We start from the raw sequence: 13,673 nt of genomic DNA on the forward strand, positions 1-13,673 counted from the left end.
TCCATTGCATCCATTCTCTGTTTAAACAGCCAATTTTTCTCTATAAATTGTATGTCATTGTTTTTTTTCTATGTTGTATTGTATTTGAATTGTTGCTAAATAAAGTGAGATTAAATACTGTGGCTGTGTTTTGTTTTGTTTCTACAAACAACTGTGTATGCAGTGTTGGCTCTAGGATATATTTTCTGGGGAGTGGGGCTGAGATGATATTTTTTTAAGAATAGGGACCTCTGGATTGCCAGAAATGACACTCTCGGATTGTGACAGACATGTGTTGGCTTGGCGTGGGCCTTTGTGCGATGGGGGTTTGACCTGTCCGGTAGGGGGAGCCACTGTGTGTATGGCGTAGATGCCAAGCTATTATTGGTATACTTGCAGGAATGTAATACAACATAAGGAGAAATCTACTATGGCTAATGGCTAACTAAAAAATTTAATGTTCTTGATGTGAAATCAACAGAACAGCAAATGCACATTTTGAATAGTAGAAATATGTTTGACCTTACATGATGAAGCAACATATATTTCATGCATGGTGCTATATAAATGGAATTAAATACAACTTGTCAATCAAACTTACCACTTTTTCTGAGATTTTTCAAATTCTGTTAAAACTTGGTTTAAAATGGCACTATCTGTTCCTATGTGTCCCTCCATTTCATCATGATCCAATGCACCAATTTCCATATCATTATATTGTTCAAACATCTGTAAAAGTAGGGTTACAATTGTGTTAAATACTTAAATTTAAACCCCCTAAATTAATATATTAAAATGAAACAAAATACAAGAAAATACAATTGAGGAATGTAAAACATTCTATATAGTACAGCAATATCAAAAATAGCATTATCCAAAGAGACCAGATGGGAGCATCATTCAAGCGGTCGCTTTATCAAACATTATAATTACCAGTTTTAGTGATTTTTTGTTGCAATTTTATTGCCATTTTGCTGCAGCGCATAGAGGTGATGCAGCTTGCTTTAAACAGATTAGTAATTTTAGAAGGGATATAATGAAGGGATTAGAAGGAATTGTAAAAGGGATTGCAGTGGAGTTAAATAGCTTGGTGGTTAAGATGCTTGCTATCCAATTCAGGATCCTGGGCCTCAATTCCTGTCACTGGAACAGGATTTTTTCCCACGACCAAAACAACCTCACTTCCTAAGCCTCATAAAGAGACTTGTAGAGCATCTTGTATGTCTGATGTTGTCTTGAGAATGGATTTGCCACTTAGAAAAGTGATTAAGTTCGTTGTTTGGCATATCCTTGACTTAGTGCTTCTGATATATTTTACCTGTTCAAATTTATCGTCCAAAAACGTGAGACCCTCATTTCGTCTTATCACAGATGATGACATTGAGTAATTTGTGAAATGAGATTTTGTCTCAACCGATCTGAACGTGAATTGGTCGTCATCATCGAAACTGTCATCCTCCTCATCCATGTAACACCCATCTGAAGCATCATCGACTTCCTCAGACCCACCGTCATCAGATGACCTGGTTTGGTGTGGGAAAGGAAGAGAGGGATTAAAGAAGGGAAAATAAAAGATATACGCAATTTTGTATATATTCAAAATTTAGTATCATCCCTATACCTCTATTAGCTACTAAGATTAGTTGTGATTTAGGCATTTAGCCTATGATTTTGCAATAAGTAATGTTTAATATTGTTTATAGTACAGTATTAGTATTTCTCTTTTTTGATGCTAGAAATAGTTCGGAATTTGGTAGAAAGATTAAAGTTGAGGATCAGCTTTTCTAAAGAGAATATCTGCATCATCAATGAAAATTATGAAAATTCAAAAACATTCTTAGTTAAGAAACCCGAAACATACTTGTAATTCAGATTCTATAAATTGTACTATTCTCTTTATTTTTAAGTAAGCTTATAAAAAAACTAAAAATATTCCTCCTTCTTGGTTAATTTTTGTCCTACTTAAACCACAAGTTTGGTGTTTACTATACTTGACTTTTAACAACTTTTTTTTTTATTGATATACCATTGTCATTATTGATGAGGTAGAAAAAGTCACTATGTATTTCTATACTATGTCAAAATTATGTAAAATAAAGATGTGAAAAAAGTATATTTTTTATGTAATATTTATCAGAAACTAGTAATAATGACAATAAATATAAATGTTATTATTACTCATCATGCATGTTGTCATTGGCTCCCTCAGCCATAGCTTGCAGCATGAAATCGTCATCAAGCTCATTGCCTGGATCATCAAAATCAGCATCTCCATCCAGAGCTGCTACAATATCTGGATCCCAGTCTACCAGTGGACCTGCAAAAAGATTCAACTGTCAGCATACAAAGTCATTTTTTTCAGGCACTTAAAATATTTTGCAAATGAAAGAGCTGGCTTTGTATAGAAAATATTTTAAAGCAAATATCCATTTTTTATTTTATGTTTGATTATACACTACCACAGAGAACCACCTGGTAGTTTACTTATTTTGGAAAATCCCATCTGGCTAATGCTGTATAAACATTTTAACTGTCTTGCTTTTGTTTTTATCTTTGAAAGATAACAATTACATTTGTTGTTGACCATTGAAATGTGTGTCTATTAGGCATTGAGGAAAAAAACCGTAATAGCTTATGAACATACCATGCACTGGAGCTGCTTTATTCAATAATCCAACATCTTCTTCCGTCCTTGAGGGGAACACCGACCCTGGCAACTGGAGTTTTGGCAAAATCTTAAAGTAAAACACAAAACATACTAAATTCATTAAAGAACACCATCTCTAACATCTTCTTTGTAATGATCATAGTCACCATCATCACCACCTTCATCCAGTGTCATCATTGTCATTCTGACAGTCGCTTCTGGTGCCATAAATTGTCACTGTTGTCATCATCTTTGTCATTTCTTTACTTACTGTATATCACCATCACTGCCATTGTCATTAGTATTATCATATCTTTGTGATCAACATAATTATCAGCATCATCAACATCAATATTTGTGTGTTAATACAATAGCTTTATATTATTGTACATTTTTAAGCTCTTTTTCCTGAACAATTTGTTGTTATTCAGTTTTTTAAGCATTTGATTAAACAATGAAAAGGAATTGAAAGAACGGCAAAAGTACCTCTACATCTTCTCCTGGCTTTGAAACTTCTACCCATTCAACTTGAGGCTTACTCTCTTTTAAATGTTGTAGGTAGTTGTAGTCATCATCATAGAACACTCCAAATTTTCGTTCTTCCTCCTTTTGACGTTTGACATCCTCCTTTGACTATACAAGAGAAACATCAGATTGTTGCAGTAATAATGTTATGTATATTATGTTTATTTTGTTCAATAGCATAATGCTATTAGTGCATGCTTCAAAAGCTTATACCATATTTACTCAACGTTCCGACTTAATATTTAGTCATCATCAGGAATAACATATTTACAAACATACAGTAGTGAGCATAAGTACCAGAAATGCTAGATAATTGTTTAGAGTACAGTATTAGTATATTATTTCTTTAACAATCACAACTACTGTGTGAAAATACTTACCTTGTCATTTGGATTTTCAGTTTGAAGTAGAACAAATTTGGAACTTTCTTCATCAGCTTGAAGTGGATCTTTTTGACTGCGATGAACTAAATGGAAACTAACTGATTTGTTCTTGTCGATAAACTTCTTTTTCTTCTTTCCCTAAAAGGAAAAGTAGTATTAGTATAGCCTAGTAGGCCTAGGCCTATTAATAGTATACAGTTAAACTTGGTTAAGTCGACTTTGCCAAAGTCAAATAATTTCTAATTCGATCTTATTTTACATGCCAAATCATTGTTTTTTACTTAACAATCTGTAAGTTGAATTATATCTTTTAAAGTCGAATTAAATCTTAAGTTTTTCAGTGCCATTTTGGATTCGACTTAGGCAAATTCAACTGCCAGTATTATTATAGTAAAACTAAAAGTAATATGCTTGACAAAAATACTCACTATTTTAAAGACATGATCACTCACTGTGTGATCAAAATCTCGTTGACCAAAACCTATCAAAATATGTTTACATCTTATACCTAGGATAAAAGTAGAGGTACGATACGGTGGCCTAATGCTAGCTAGGCCTAGGCCTTATGTCTCCATGTCATGACACGTGTTTGGGCATTAACTTTTGTCTTTATCACTTCCCGCTGTGTTACGTGTATGGCCTACCTAGCTAGAGGTAGGCCTAGGCTAGGCCCTATTCTATACTACTAAACTGCAAAACTTAGTTAAGTTCCAAAAACAATTTACAGCAATACCACGGAAATCACCATCAAAACTTACTGGCATATTTAATGGAAAAAAATATATAACGGAATCAGAAAAATAACCAGTGTTTACCGCTCTGCCTCTGCAGCTAACATGCAAATTCGAGCGAATACCAACTCGAGCGGATGATGAAAGGCAAAGTGAAAGACATCAATGTATCAAGCGGCTGGATTCTAAGTCTATTTTGAGATTCCAATATCAAAAATAATAAAATGGCGCCGATTTCACAGGTAGGCCTAGAAATTCCTTAGTTACTTACTTACTTATTATTACTTTGAATTAAAAGATATCGTATGGAATATGATACTTATGAATAAATAGTTTCTTTCTGAACCTGAACCACTGCTTAACGTATAATTAAGTAAAGATGTGGTTTTAACCACCCTAGTTACCACACAAACAACAGAACAGGGACACTCTGTGACAGACAGTGAGAGTGAGTGAGTGACTGAATAAGCCTGCATAGCTTAGGATAGACCTTCTTAGCTAGTAAGGTTAGGCCAGCTAGTACCTAGTTACCAGAGTGCTTCGCTAGGAACGCTCTGCCCATCCTCTGTTGTTATTGACAAATTGACATAATAAATGCTGATCATTTCATATATTAATACTAATAGGCCTAGGTAGTATTAATACTTTCTGACAAGAAAGGCCAAGGTCCTCAGCCTACTATTTTAGAGAGGCTAGGCCCCTAGGCCTAAATTAAATAAATAGGCCTAGCTAGGCGGCTGGGCTAGGACTGCAGTGGCTATTGTTACACCAATCTTAAACCAATTCTTAATTCTAATTGATGTTATCCCATACAGTGTCAAATCAGAATTAGGAACTTGTTTAACTGGTGTAACAATAGCCACTGCCTTAATATTTAATATTAAAAAAAAAAATGGACCCCTAGTAAATAACCAGCTCCATGCAAATACTATGTCTCATTATCTTGTCTTGTTTGTGAAATGAAAACCATAAAAACTCAAACACATACTGTACAGTTATAATATTAATAGAACAATCGCATAGTTGCCAACTTACAGATTGGCCGTAAGACTCACGGATAATTTGCCATTTACCAGTTTTACTACGGATGAACAAAAACTCAGATTTCAAGGTTACTCACAGATCAAGATTTTTAAACTAATAAACAATGATTTGCGAACTGCATAACAGTAATATGCAATAAATAGATCATTTGCCATTCGTCTGCAGTGTTTATAGTGTAGCAAAGAGTTATCCTAGGCTATGTGCAAGCCCTGTACGCATGACATTAGAATCCACCGCGCACCATGCACCGCGCATGGTTTGTTTGTTTGTTTATCAGTTTTCCACATGAAAGTACTGTCTGTACATCGTGATTCATGAATAAAGTGAGTCCATAAAAAATGTTTTAATTTTACACTAAAATGGTCTTGAGGCTTTAAGAACGACTTGGTACATAACTCAGTTATGAAGAACTTGGCTGGTTGTTGGAAAAGTTAACCTAAAAGCATTGCTTTTTGTTTCCCAGGACAATATGGACGAAAAAGGGCAACGGACAGCTGTTGTATTCAACATATCCAAGAAAGAAATCTTCACACCAAATAATGGCTTCAAGAGCCTAAACAAGAAACTTCGCTCCAATTGGAAGATACTAATGTAAACTTGCATTGTTGTCATTTAAAAAAAGAAACCTAGTTATTATATAGACAGACTTAAACCTGAACCAATTCTTGATATTTTTAAATTGTTTTATTTTTTTTTTTATTTCATGATTTTTTATACTCTCTTTTACAGACAGAAAGATGAAATCACCGAAGACAGGCTTGCCAATTGTAAAGTATTCATAATTGCAGGTCCAAGAGAAAAATTTACAGCACCTGAGGTAAAAACAATAATAATAATAACAATAGTAAGCATTTATGTTGCCCCATTAATTAAACTGTATTCAAGAACATTGTTCACATGCACACAACAAAAGGCACCATTTATTTTCAATTTAAAAAGGTTACAAAGTTGAAATATTCAATTCACAGAATTAGCAAATGATTTGACAAAAAAAAATGGAATTAGGTGGAGAAAGCAAACTTTTTTTAGATGAAGTTAAGTTAGTGTCACTGATATTACAATAAATGTAATAAACAGACTAAAAAACAAACAGTTTGAAAAAAAAAAAAAAAATCAAATACAAAAGACCATTTTTTATTCTCCTGAATTGTGGTTGCGTGAAATAAAACCTGTTTTAAAGGTTACAAATGTTCAATTTGTGCTTGTAATTTAGTACTTTTTGAATATCAAAGAATAAATAAACAATTAAATATTGTTAAACTATTATTCCAAATTCAAATGAATAGCTCTTAACAATATTAAATTACCTAAATAGTTATTTAACATATTTATATTGATTTGTTTATATTTATATTTTCCATCTCAGTTTGAAGCAGTCAAGAAATATGTAGAAGATGGGGGAAGTCTGCTGGTGTTGATGGGAGAAGGAGGAGAAAGTAAATTTGATACCAACATAAACTTCTTATTGGAATACTTTGGAATTATGGTAAACAATGGTAAGATATGATTTCATGCAATAAACAAGTAGAATACAATAGAATGAATTATGGTGTCAAAAGTATGCTTACTTCTTTAATGCCAAGGCAAACATGAAAAATTATCTTGCCTAAAATCAGCTGTTCTTTAATTCTTTATATTGGATTTTTATCTAATCCAAGCCTTGTTCATATGGAGCTCATATGCAGCTCACTGGGTAAGACTAGGCCATATTCCAAGTAGCTTTTTACTACTGTACCAGTGTAAACCACTACAAATCTAAATATGTAACTTATACATGATTTTTTTTATTTGTTATATTGAAAATCATTTTTTGGATTCAATATAAAATATATTTGGATCTATATTTTTAATATTCTTTAAAAAGTATGAAATGGTATAACTTAAGCTTGGTTTCCATAAAATTTCTACACTAAGACATTGACTACATTATTTTGAAACGGACTGCTGTCTTCCCTTTCTAGACATATTGCCAATTACACCTAAGCCCTTTTCAGACAGGGCTGCAATACTGCACTGTTGTGGTAACCACAGGTTTCTGTCTGAAAGGGTTGATACGCCAATATGCCGGCTTAATTTAGACCACCTCGCACCCTAGTAATATTACCGCAATTTTGCAGTAACAGGTTCTGGCTTGCTCTGTCTGAAAGGGTCAACTCAATATTGCGGCAATAAGCTGGCATGTGCGTTTATGCATAAACAAAAAAGGTTTAAAGTTGAAAACAATTGCGTGCGGTGGTATTTAATATTTTCATTTCTATTCGCGGGTTGTCAAAAAAAAAAGCTCCCATTTATGTTGCCATGGTGAAAACTATTGTACTGTATTACCAGTTCTCTGCTTGTCTCTGTTAGACTCTGCTGTACGGACATCTTATTACAAATACTTCCACCCTAAGGAAGCATTGATATCCAATGGTGTCTTGAACCGAGCATTCAGCATAGCAGCAGGAAAGACATTACCCAACATGTCCGAAGAGGACTCATCTGCACATGCTCAGTAAGTCTACCAATGTTCTAGTACATTGCAATTTAATGTGTGTCCAGGTGGGCAAAGTTGACCCCTAGAATGCCAGAAATTTGAGTAAACAGAGGGAAGAAAAGAGTGAAGAAATTTGAGCACAATACTAGGAAAGGTACAAGGCAACTTGCAAGTCTTGTTAAGAAGTAAACTAACTTGGTATCAGTACATTAATTATTGTTAAAATGATCACTGACATAAATTGCCATTAATATATATTTTAATTAACTCATCTGCGCCAGTAGCATTGCCCCAGATTTACAAGTGCACAAATTTGTTAATTTGGTAATTACTTAGTTTTTCTTTACTCTCAGAGCACTGACCTATTTGTATCCGTACGGAGCAACTCTTAATGTAGACAAATCAGCAATAGCAGTCCTCTCTACCGGAAGTGTTTGTTTTCCTCTCAACAGACCAACCTGTGCATTACACTCATCAAAGGTAGGCAAAAAAATGATTGCCTGTTTGACTAGCATAGATTTTTTGTAAACAATTTTTGTTCTAGTCTAGTTTATTATTGTTTATGTGTGTTTGGCAAAAATTGTGTGATTGATAACTTGATGGAGGTTGTTTTTAAATTTGAGGTGTACTAATTAGAAGGATTAATTTAGGTTATTCACTTTACAGTTTCCAGATAAAACCAGGAGTTATGTGACTGTAAATATTTTTCAATTAACACCTCGAATTATATTCCTTCAGTATTCTAAAGGTAAAGTTGCAGTGCTTGGGTCAGTGCACATGTTTCAAGATCAGTACTTAGATAAGGAGGAGAATAGTAAGATTATGGATGTGATATTCCGATGGCTGACCACAGATGAAATCACGCTGAATGCAATAGATGCTGAGGATCCAGAGGTACGGTAGATTGTAGAGAAAATAAAAACACAAACATGACGTTTGGAGAATAGGGATGTGGAATGACTGAAGGCGAAAGAATGTCAAAAATTATTATGCATAATGTAGTGCTTTTGGCAGTTTAGAAACCTGATTGAAAAAGTTCTAATTTACCAAAGGGAATAATTGAATACTAATACAATAATTACTTTACTTGTTTTGGTTATTAATTAAGAATTTGGAATGATGATAATGATGATAGATGACTATTTATAATTTATTTCAATTGAATTATTGAAGTTTAAATCATTATTATTTACATAAAAATGCAAGATACACTTAATGACAATATGTGATGATGGTGATGTTAGTGGTAAGATGTTAGGTGATGTTGATGATAAGATGATGACTTGCTGTTGGTGATAAGACAAGTTGATAATATTGTACAGTATAAGGAGTGATGATAATAAGGTAATAAGTTATGTAAATGCTAAAATGATGATGATTTTAATAAAATTCTTTTGCAAATTTCACTGCCAGAACCTTTACACTTAATGTTATATAATGTATATTCTACTATTATTAGATTAATGACTACAACATGCTACCAGACACTGCAAAACTAGCAGAACGACTTAGGTCATGCCTGCAAGAGAACGATGATACGCCCAGGGACTTTAACGCCCTGTTTGACGACACACTCTTTAAACTAGACACAACCGTCGTGCCTAAAGTATTGAAGTATGTACTTGTCTGTTATTTTAGATATAATAATAAAGTTGATCTTGTGCCTTCATTTAGGCATGATGGTCAGAAGAGACATCTTTTACAGCCAATTAAAAGATTAAGAGCTTAGGATGTCCATTTTATTAGGTGTAAATAGCTGAATGAAATTCTTAGTCTAAAATGCCATGAACAGAGCCATTCTGACAGCTACGATAATGGCGGCAGCAACGATGATTACAGTGACAGCCAGCAGATGAAGATGATGACGAATATAATAACGATAAAAATGATACAAAAACGACAAAAAGCGTTTTACAGTAAATTATAATAATGATGACAACGATGATAACACAGCAGCAACAAATAAATATTGCATATTTAATAATAAGGATAACAGTAATTGTTAATAGTGTTTTCATTTACAAAGAAATATATTTTTTACTGTATTTCTGTCTTAACCAGAGCTTACGACCAGTTGAAAGTGAAACATGGACAGCTAAAGTTGATCCAGCCAAGCTTTGAAGTGCCTCTACCTGCACTACAGCCAGCAGTATGTTTCATCATAAACATTTACTTTTTCTGCTATTACTACTAAATATACAGCCAACAATAATTTTAATTTCAAAATTTTGAATGTCATGAAATGTATTAACTTGCATATGCAAATAAAAAGTGTTTACATCCTATGATAGACTATCATATGACAGAAAAAAAAAATCTTTTTATCATAGAAAATTTAATTTGCTCGCAATAGGAGAGTTGCTTTTTATTTAAAAAGAAGAAGATTCCTGAACAAAGTTGATTATATAAAAACATAATTTGAGTCATTTGTAGTAAAAGACTAGTAGAAAATAAAACAGTTTATTTAAAAAAAAAACAAAAAAAAAAACATTTCAATATACATACCAAAACCTACAAGGAAAGCCATTAAAATGAAGAGAAAAACAAAAGCAATTAAAAAGCAATAATAATAAAATACATAAAACAAGGACAACAAAATGAGATGTAAGAACACTACAAAAGCTCAAGTAAAAAAACACAGAAGCTGATTCCCTTAGTGATCCCTATCCCCCAGATGTTCCTTAACATCCTTAAAATCTTGACAACCTTTTTGTTATCTTTGGGTAAAGCATTCTTTTTTATGGCTCTATGTTGGTGGAAGGATTACCTGCTTTTTAGATGAAGTATCGACAATTATTTTCAGAAAAAGATCTTCTAAATATGAAAACAAATGTGTAAAATTTTATTAGTTTTCTTTAGCAATAATAATATAGTTTATTGTCGTGCAATATTTATATAGGGAGTAAGGTTGTATTTACAGTGGTACTATAAATACTTTTGCAGGTTTTCCCACCAGAGTTTAAAGGATTACCTCCACCAGCACTGGATCTGTTTGATCTCGATGAGGCTTTTTCATCTGAGAAATCAAGGCTTGCACAGATAACCAACAAATGTAAGATAATGAAAAAAAATATGACTAAAGCTGTGTTCCCATTGGTCAAACTAATCATGTACCTCATCACTGTGACATAATCCAGTGTGAACAGCCTAGATAACTTTTCCACGGGCAAATTATTCAAGCCATGCTAGGTTTAAACAAGCGAATGTTGCCCAGGCAGAATAACCAGCCCAATGTGAACAGTGTCACTTGGTTAAAGTTTCTTGACGTGCTACTACCGTGCATTTCTGAATTTTTCATACAATCTATCAATGATTAAACTGACCATACCTGTGCACTATAATCCTACTGTTGTTTATCCACAGTCTCAATGTCAGTAAACGCTGCTCAGTATTTTTAATTGCGAACGGCAGTACGATATGACCAAGTTATCCTTTGTCTTGGTCAAAAAATTAATACAATGCAAACCTGACATTGGTTTTATTATTAAATTAAAAGTAAATATCTTAGTTCACTGAAAAATAATGAATCGTGACTTTTTTAGCAGTTTTCATTTGCCTACACAAAGTAATGTATAGTGATTGTTATAGCAGAAATGGGAAAAAAAGGATTGAACTATTAACAAATAAATACAACTAACCTGATTTTATTAAGAAAATACATTATCACTTTGAAAAACGTATGCAATTTGACTTTTGTGACATTTGTACTTTGTCGATGATGACATCATCAAGATCAAAGATCATTTGTAAAATCGACTATTCGTAAAATCGACATTTGTAAAACGGGCGTTTTACTGTATGTGTATAATTTCAGGTAATGACGATGATCTTGAATACTATGTACGGGAATGCGGTGAGATCTTGGGAGTTTCCAATAAGTTGCCATCAGACTCACGGAATGCAAAACATATTCTGGAGCACATTTTTGCTCAGGTTGTTGAATTCAGAAAATTAAATCAGGTGAGCAAATCTTGAATAAATTCTATAAATAATTAGAATTACATTTTTCATATCTATGTCATTTCAAATTGAAATTTCGGCTGGGCTGCTAGGGACAAGTGTCAGTGCAGTTCCGGTGGTGACATGTAACGGACACATAGTCCTTTGTCCCGTCTAACCTTCATGTGACTGTGAATCGAGGAGCTGAGCGATCAGTCTTTGATTAAAGATCAGCACTAGCCCCCAGCTGCAAAAAACACGAACAATACCTTTCAGCCAAACTTAAAATTTGACATATTATTTTCCTTATTTTACTGTACTATTGTTTTTTTTTTGCAGGAGGATAGTGATAGTGGAAGGTATTGAAGTATTCCACCATACGATAAAGAGGATGATAGTGATGATGGTGACATATTCACAACAAGTGCAGTAAACAACATTCCAAGACCCTAACAGTGTACAGTACATTATATTCTTTGAAATACTAGCATTGTTGCTATTTTCTTTTCTTTTTTCACCATATTTATAAGAGATGACCCTCCTAGTTTATCCTAAAAGGTCAACGGCTCTTTTATGATATGATGTTATAAAATAAGTCTCAATACGAGGCTTTAGGAGTTGACATATTTTTTTGTTGTTGAGAATACATCCTGCTGTCACACAAGATTTGGACCCAGGACCCTGGCGTGGAAAGGCAAGCACTATGACCATTAAGTTAACCAGGAGTTTAATGGTTTGGGGTTCAGGGGGTTGAGAAGAGCTGGACTCCCACAATGATATAATTTTTTTTAAACATTAGTGTTATTAACATTATTGTTACATTTTATTAATCATATGATATTAAGATCATAATAACTGTTAAAAATATTATAATTGATATTGTATATTGTTTTAGTATAGTATAATTAACATAAGTAATTGTGACAATAATGCTGATATTAAACAATAGTTATTATATAAAATAAAATATTTATAGTGTCCAGAATTTCATCAATAATTTTTTCTTAGCATATCCTGGTACCCTTCAAAATACTAATACTAAAGTTTACAGTTTATTTTTTACAGTAATGTAATATAATAATACTGTATAGTATATTGACCTGTTTGTCCAAACTCATATTTTATATTTTTCAAAATTTACTCTGTCATTCCATTTATTAAGTTATAGCTTAATTTATACAATGCTAATTGCTAATAGCATGTTCAAGTAAGTTTACATCTGAAATAGTGTAAACCAATTGAATACCATATACTGTACATAGGCGGATTTGGGGCGGGGGAAGCCTACCTGGGCCTTCACCACCAACGATTTTCTGAAAATTTTAAAAAGAAATAGGGACTAAAAAGTAAAATTTTAAGTCCGAGAGTGGCATTTCAGACTACCTCTAGCTCCCATAGACATACAATTTCATACCTTGATACCCACACTTGTTGGAGCCAAGTTATCTGGACTGGTATTAATGAAAACTTATTTGTAGTTCTTTTCTAGCTATCATTATATTCGTATGTACAGTACATTTTAATTGCGAGCTTTAAAATTTTTTTTGAGATGACACACTTCTCGACAACCTATTGACAGGTAGAGAGCATGCGTAGAAGATTACTCTATTTAATTTGAGCCAACAAAAAATAGGATGACATTGTGATGCTTTAAATGTGTTTTGTATTTTGATTTTTGTGTATATAGAAATAAAGTTAGCTTTATAGTGAAATATATTGTGGGTTTTTTTTTTTTTTTAAATTGGATATGAGATGATACTGTATAAAACAGTACTGTACTAACATTGAGGTTAATTTGTTTCTTCATGCATACATTATCAACACAGAAGTATATTCAGAATATTAACATACCATACAAATCGTATTAGGACGGTATTAAAGAGAAGTTGAACTTAAATACCGTCTTTTGTTTGATGTTTTAGAAATCCATTACGAATATCAAATTTTAA

The 13,673-nt window shown here is 32.9% G+C and overlaps 2 protein-coding genes across 4 annotated transcripts in view; one reads left to right on the plus strand and one right to left on the minus strand.

Annotated features, from left to right (window-relative positions):
- LOC117122233 (protein LTV1 homolog) overlaps positions 1–4,410 on the minus strand; it is a 9,949-nt gene extending 5,539 nt beyond the window's left edge. Inside the window, exons 1-7 of the mRNA XM_033267757.1 lie at positions 4,293–4,410; positions 3,532–3,672; positions 3,113–3,259; positions 2,624–2,714; positions 2,158–2,296; positions 1,298–1,502; positions 581–708 (exon numbers count right to left, since the gene is read on the minus strand). Of these exons, the coding sequence (XP_033123648.1) occupies positions 581–708; positions 1,298–1,502; positions 2,158–2,296; positions 2,624–2,714; positions 3,113–3,259; positions 3,532–3,672; positions 4,293–4,298 (857 nt within the window). The 5' untranslated portion in view covers positions 4,299–4,410. The remainder of the gene's footprint in view (positions 1–580; positions 709–1,297; positions 1,503–2,157; positions 2,297–2,623; positions 2,715–3,112; positions 3,260–3,531; positions 3,673–4,292) is intronic.
- Positions 4,367–13,438, plus strand: LOC117122234 (intraflagellar transport protein 52 homolog). Of its 3 annotated transcripts, none has more exons than XM_033267758.1 (12): positions 4,367–4,507; positions 5,773–5,900; positions 6,039–6,126; positions 6,676–6,805; positions 7,659–7,803; positions 8,139–8,265; positions 8,524–8,679; positions 9,245–9,399; positions 9,847–9,934; positions 10,729–10,837; positions 11,600–11,745; positions 12,064–13,438. In XM_033267758.1, exons 1-12 carry the CDS (start codon positions 4,490–4,492, stop codon positions 12,088–12,090), a joined length of 1,317 nt encoding a protein of 438 aa, XP_033123649.1. In that variant the 5' UTR covers positions 4,367–4,489; the 3' UTR covers positions 12,091–13,438. The 3 variants fall into 3 exon arrangements, with proteins under 3 accessions (XP_033123649.1, XP_033123652.1, XP_033123650.1); XM_033267761.1 differs by lacking the exon at positions 4,367–4,507 and adding an exon at positions 4,688–4,713; XM_033267759.1 differs by lacking the exon at positions 4,367–4,507 and adding an exon at positions 4,702–4,717.
- The last annotated feature ends 235 nt before the right edge of the window (positions 13,439–13,673 follow it).

This window comes from Anneissia japonica, unplaced genomic scaffold (genome assembly GCF_011630105.1).
Source record: "Anneissia japonica isolate Jap-2015-1 unplaced genomic scaffold, ASM1163010v1 scaffold287708_len1499824_cov190, whole genome shotgun sequence".
NCBI classification, from domain to species: domain Eukaryota; kingdom Metazoa; phylum Echinodermata; class Crinoidea; order Comatulida; family Comatulidae; genus Anneissia; species Anneissia japonica.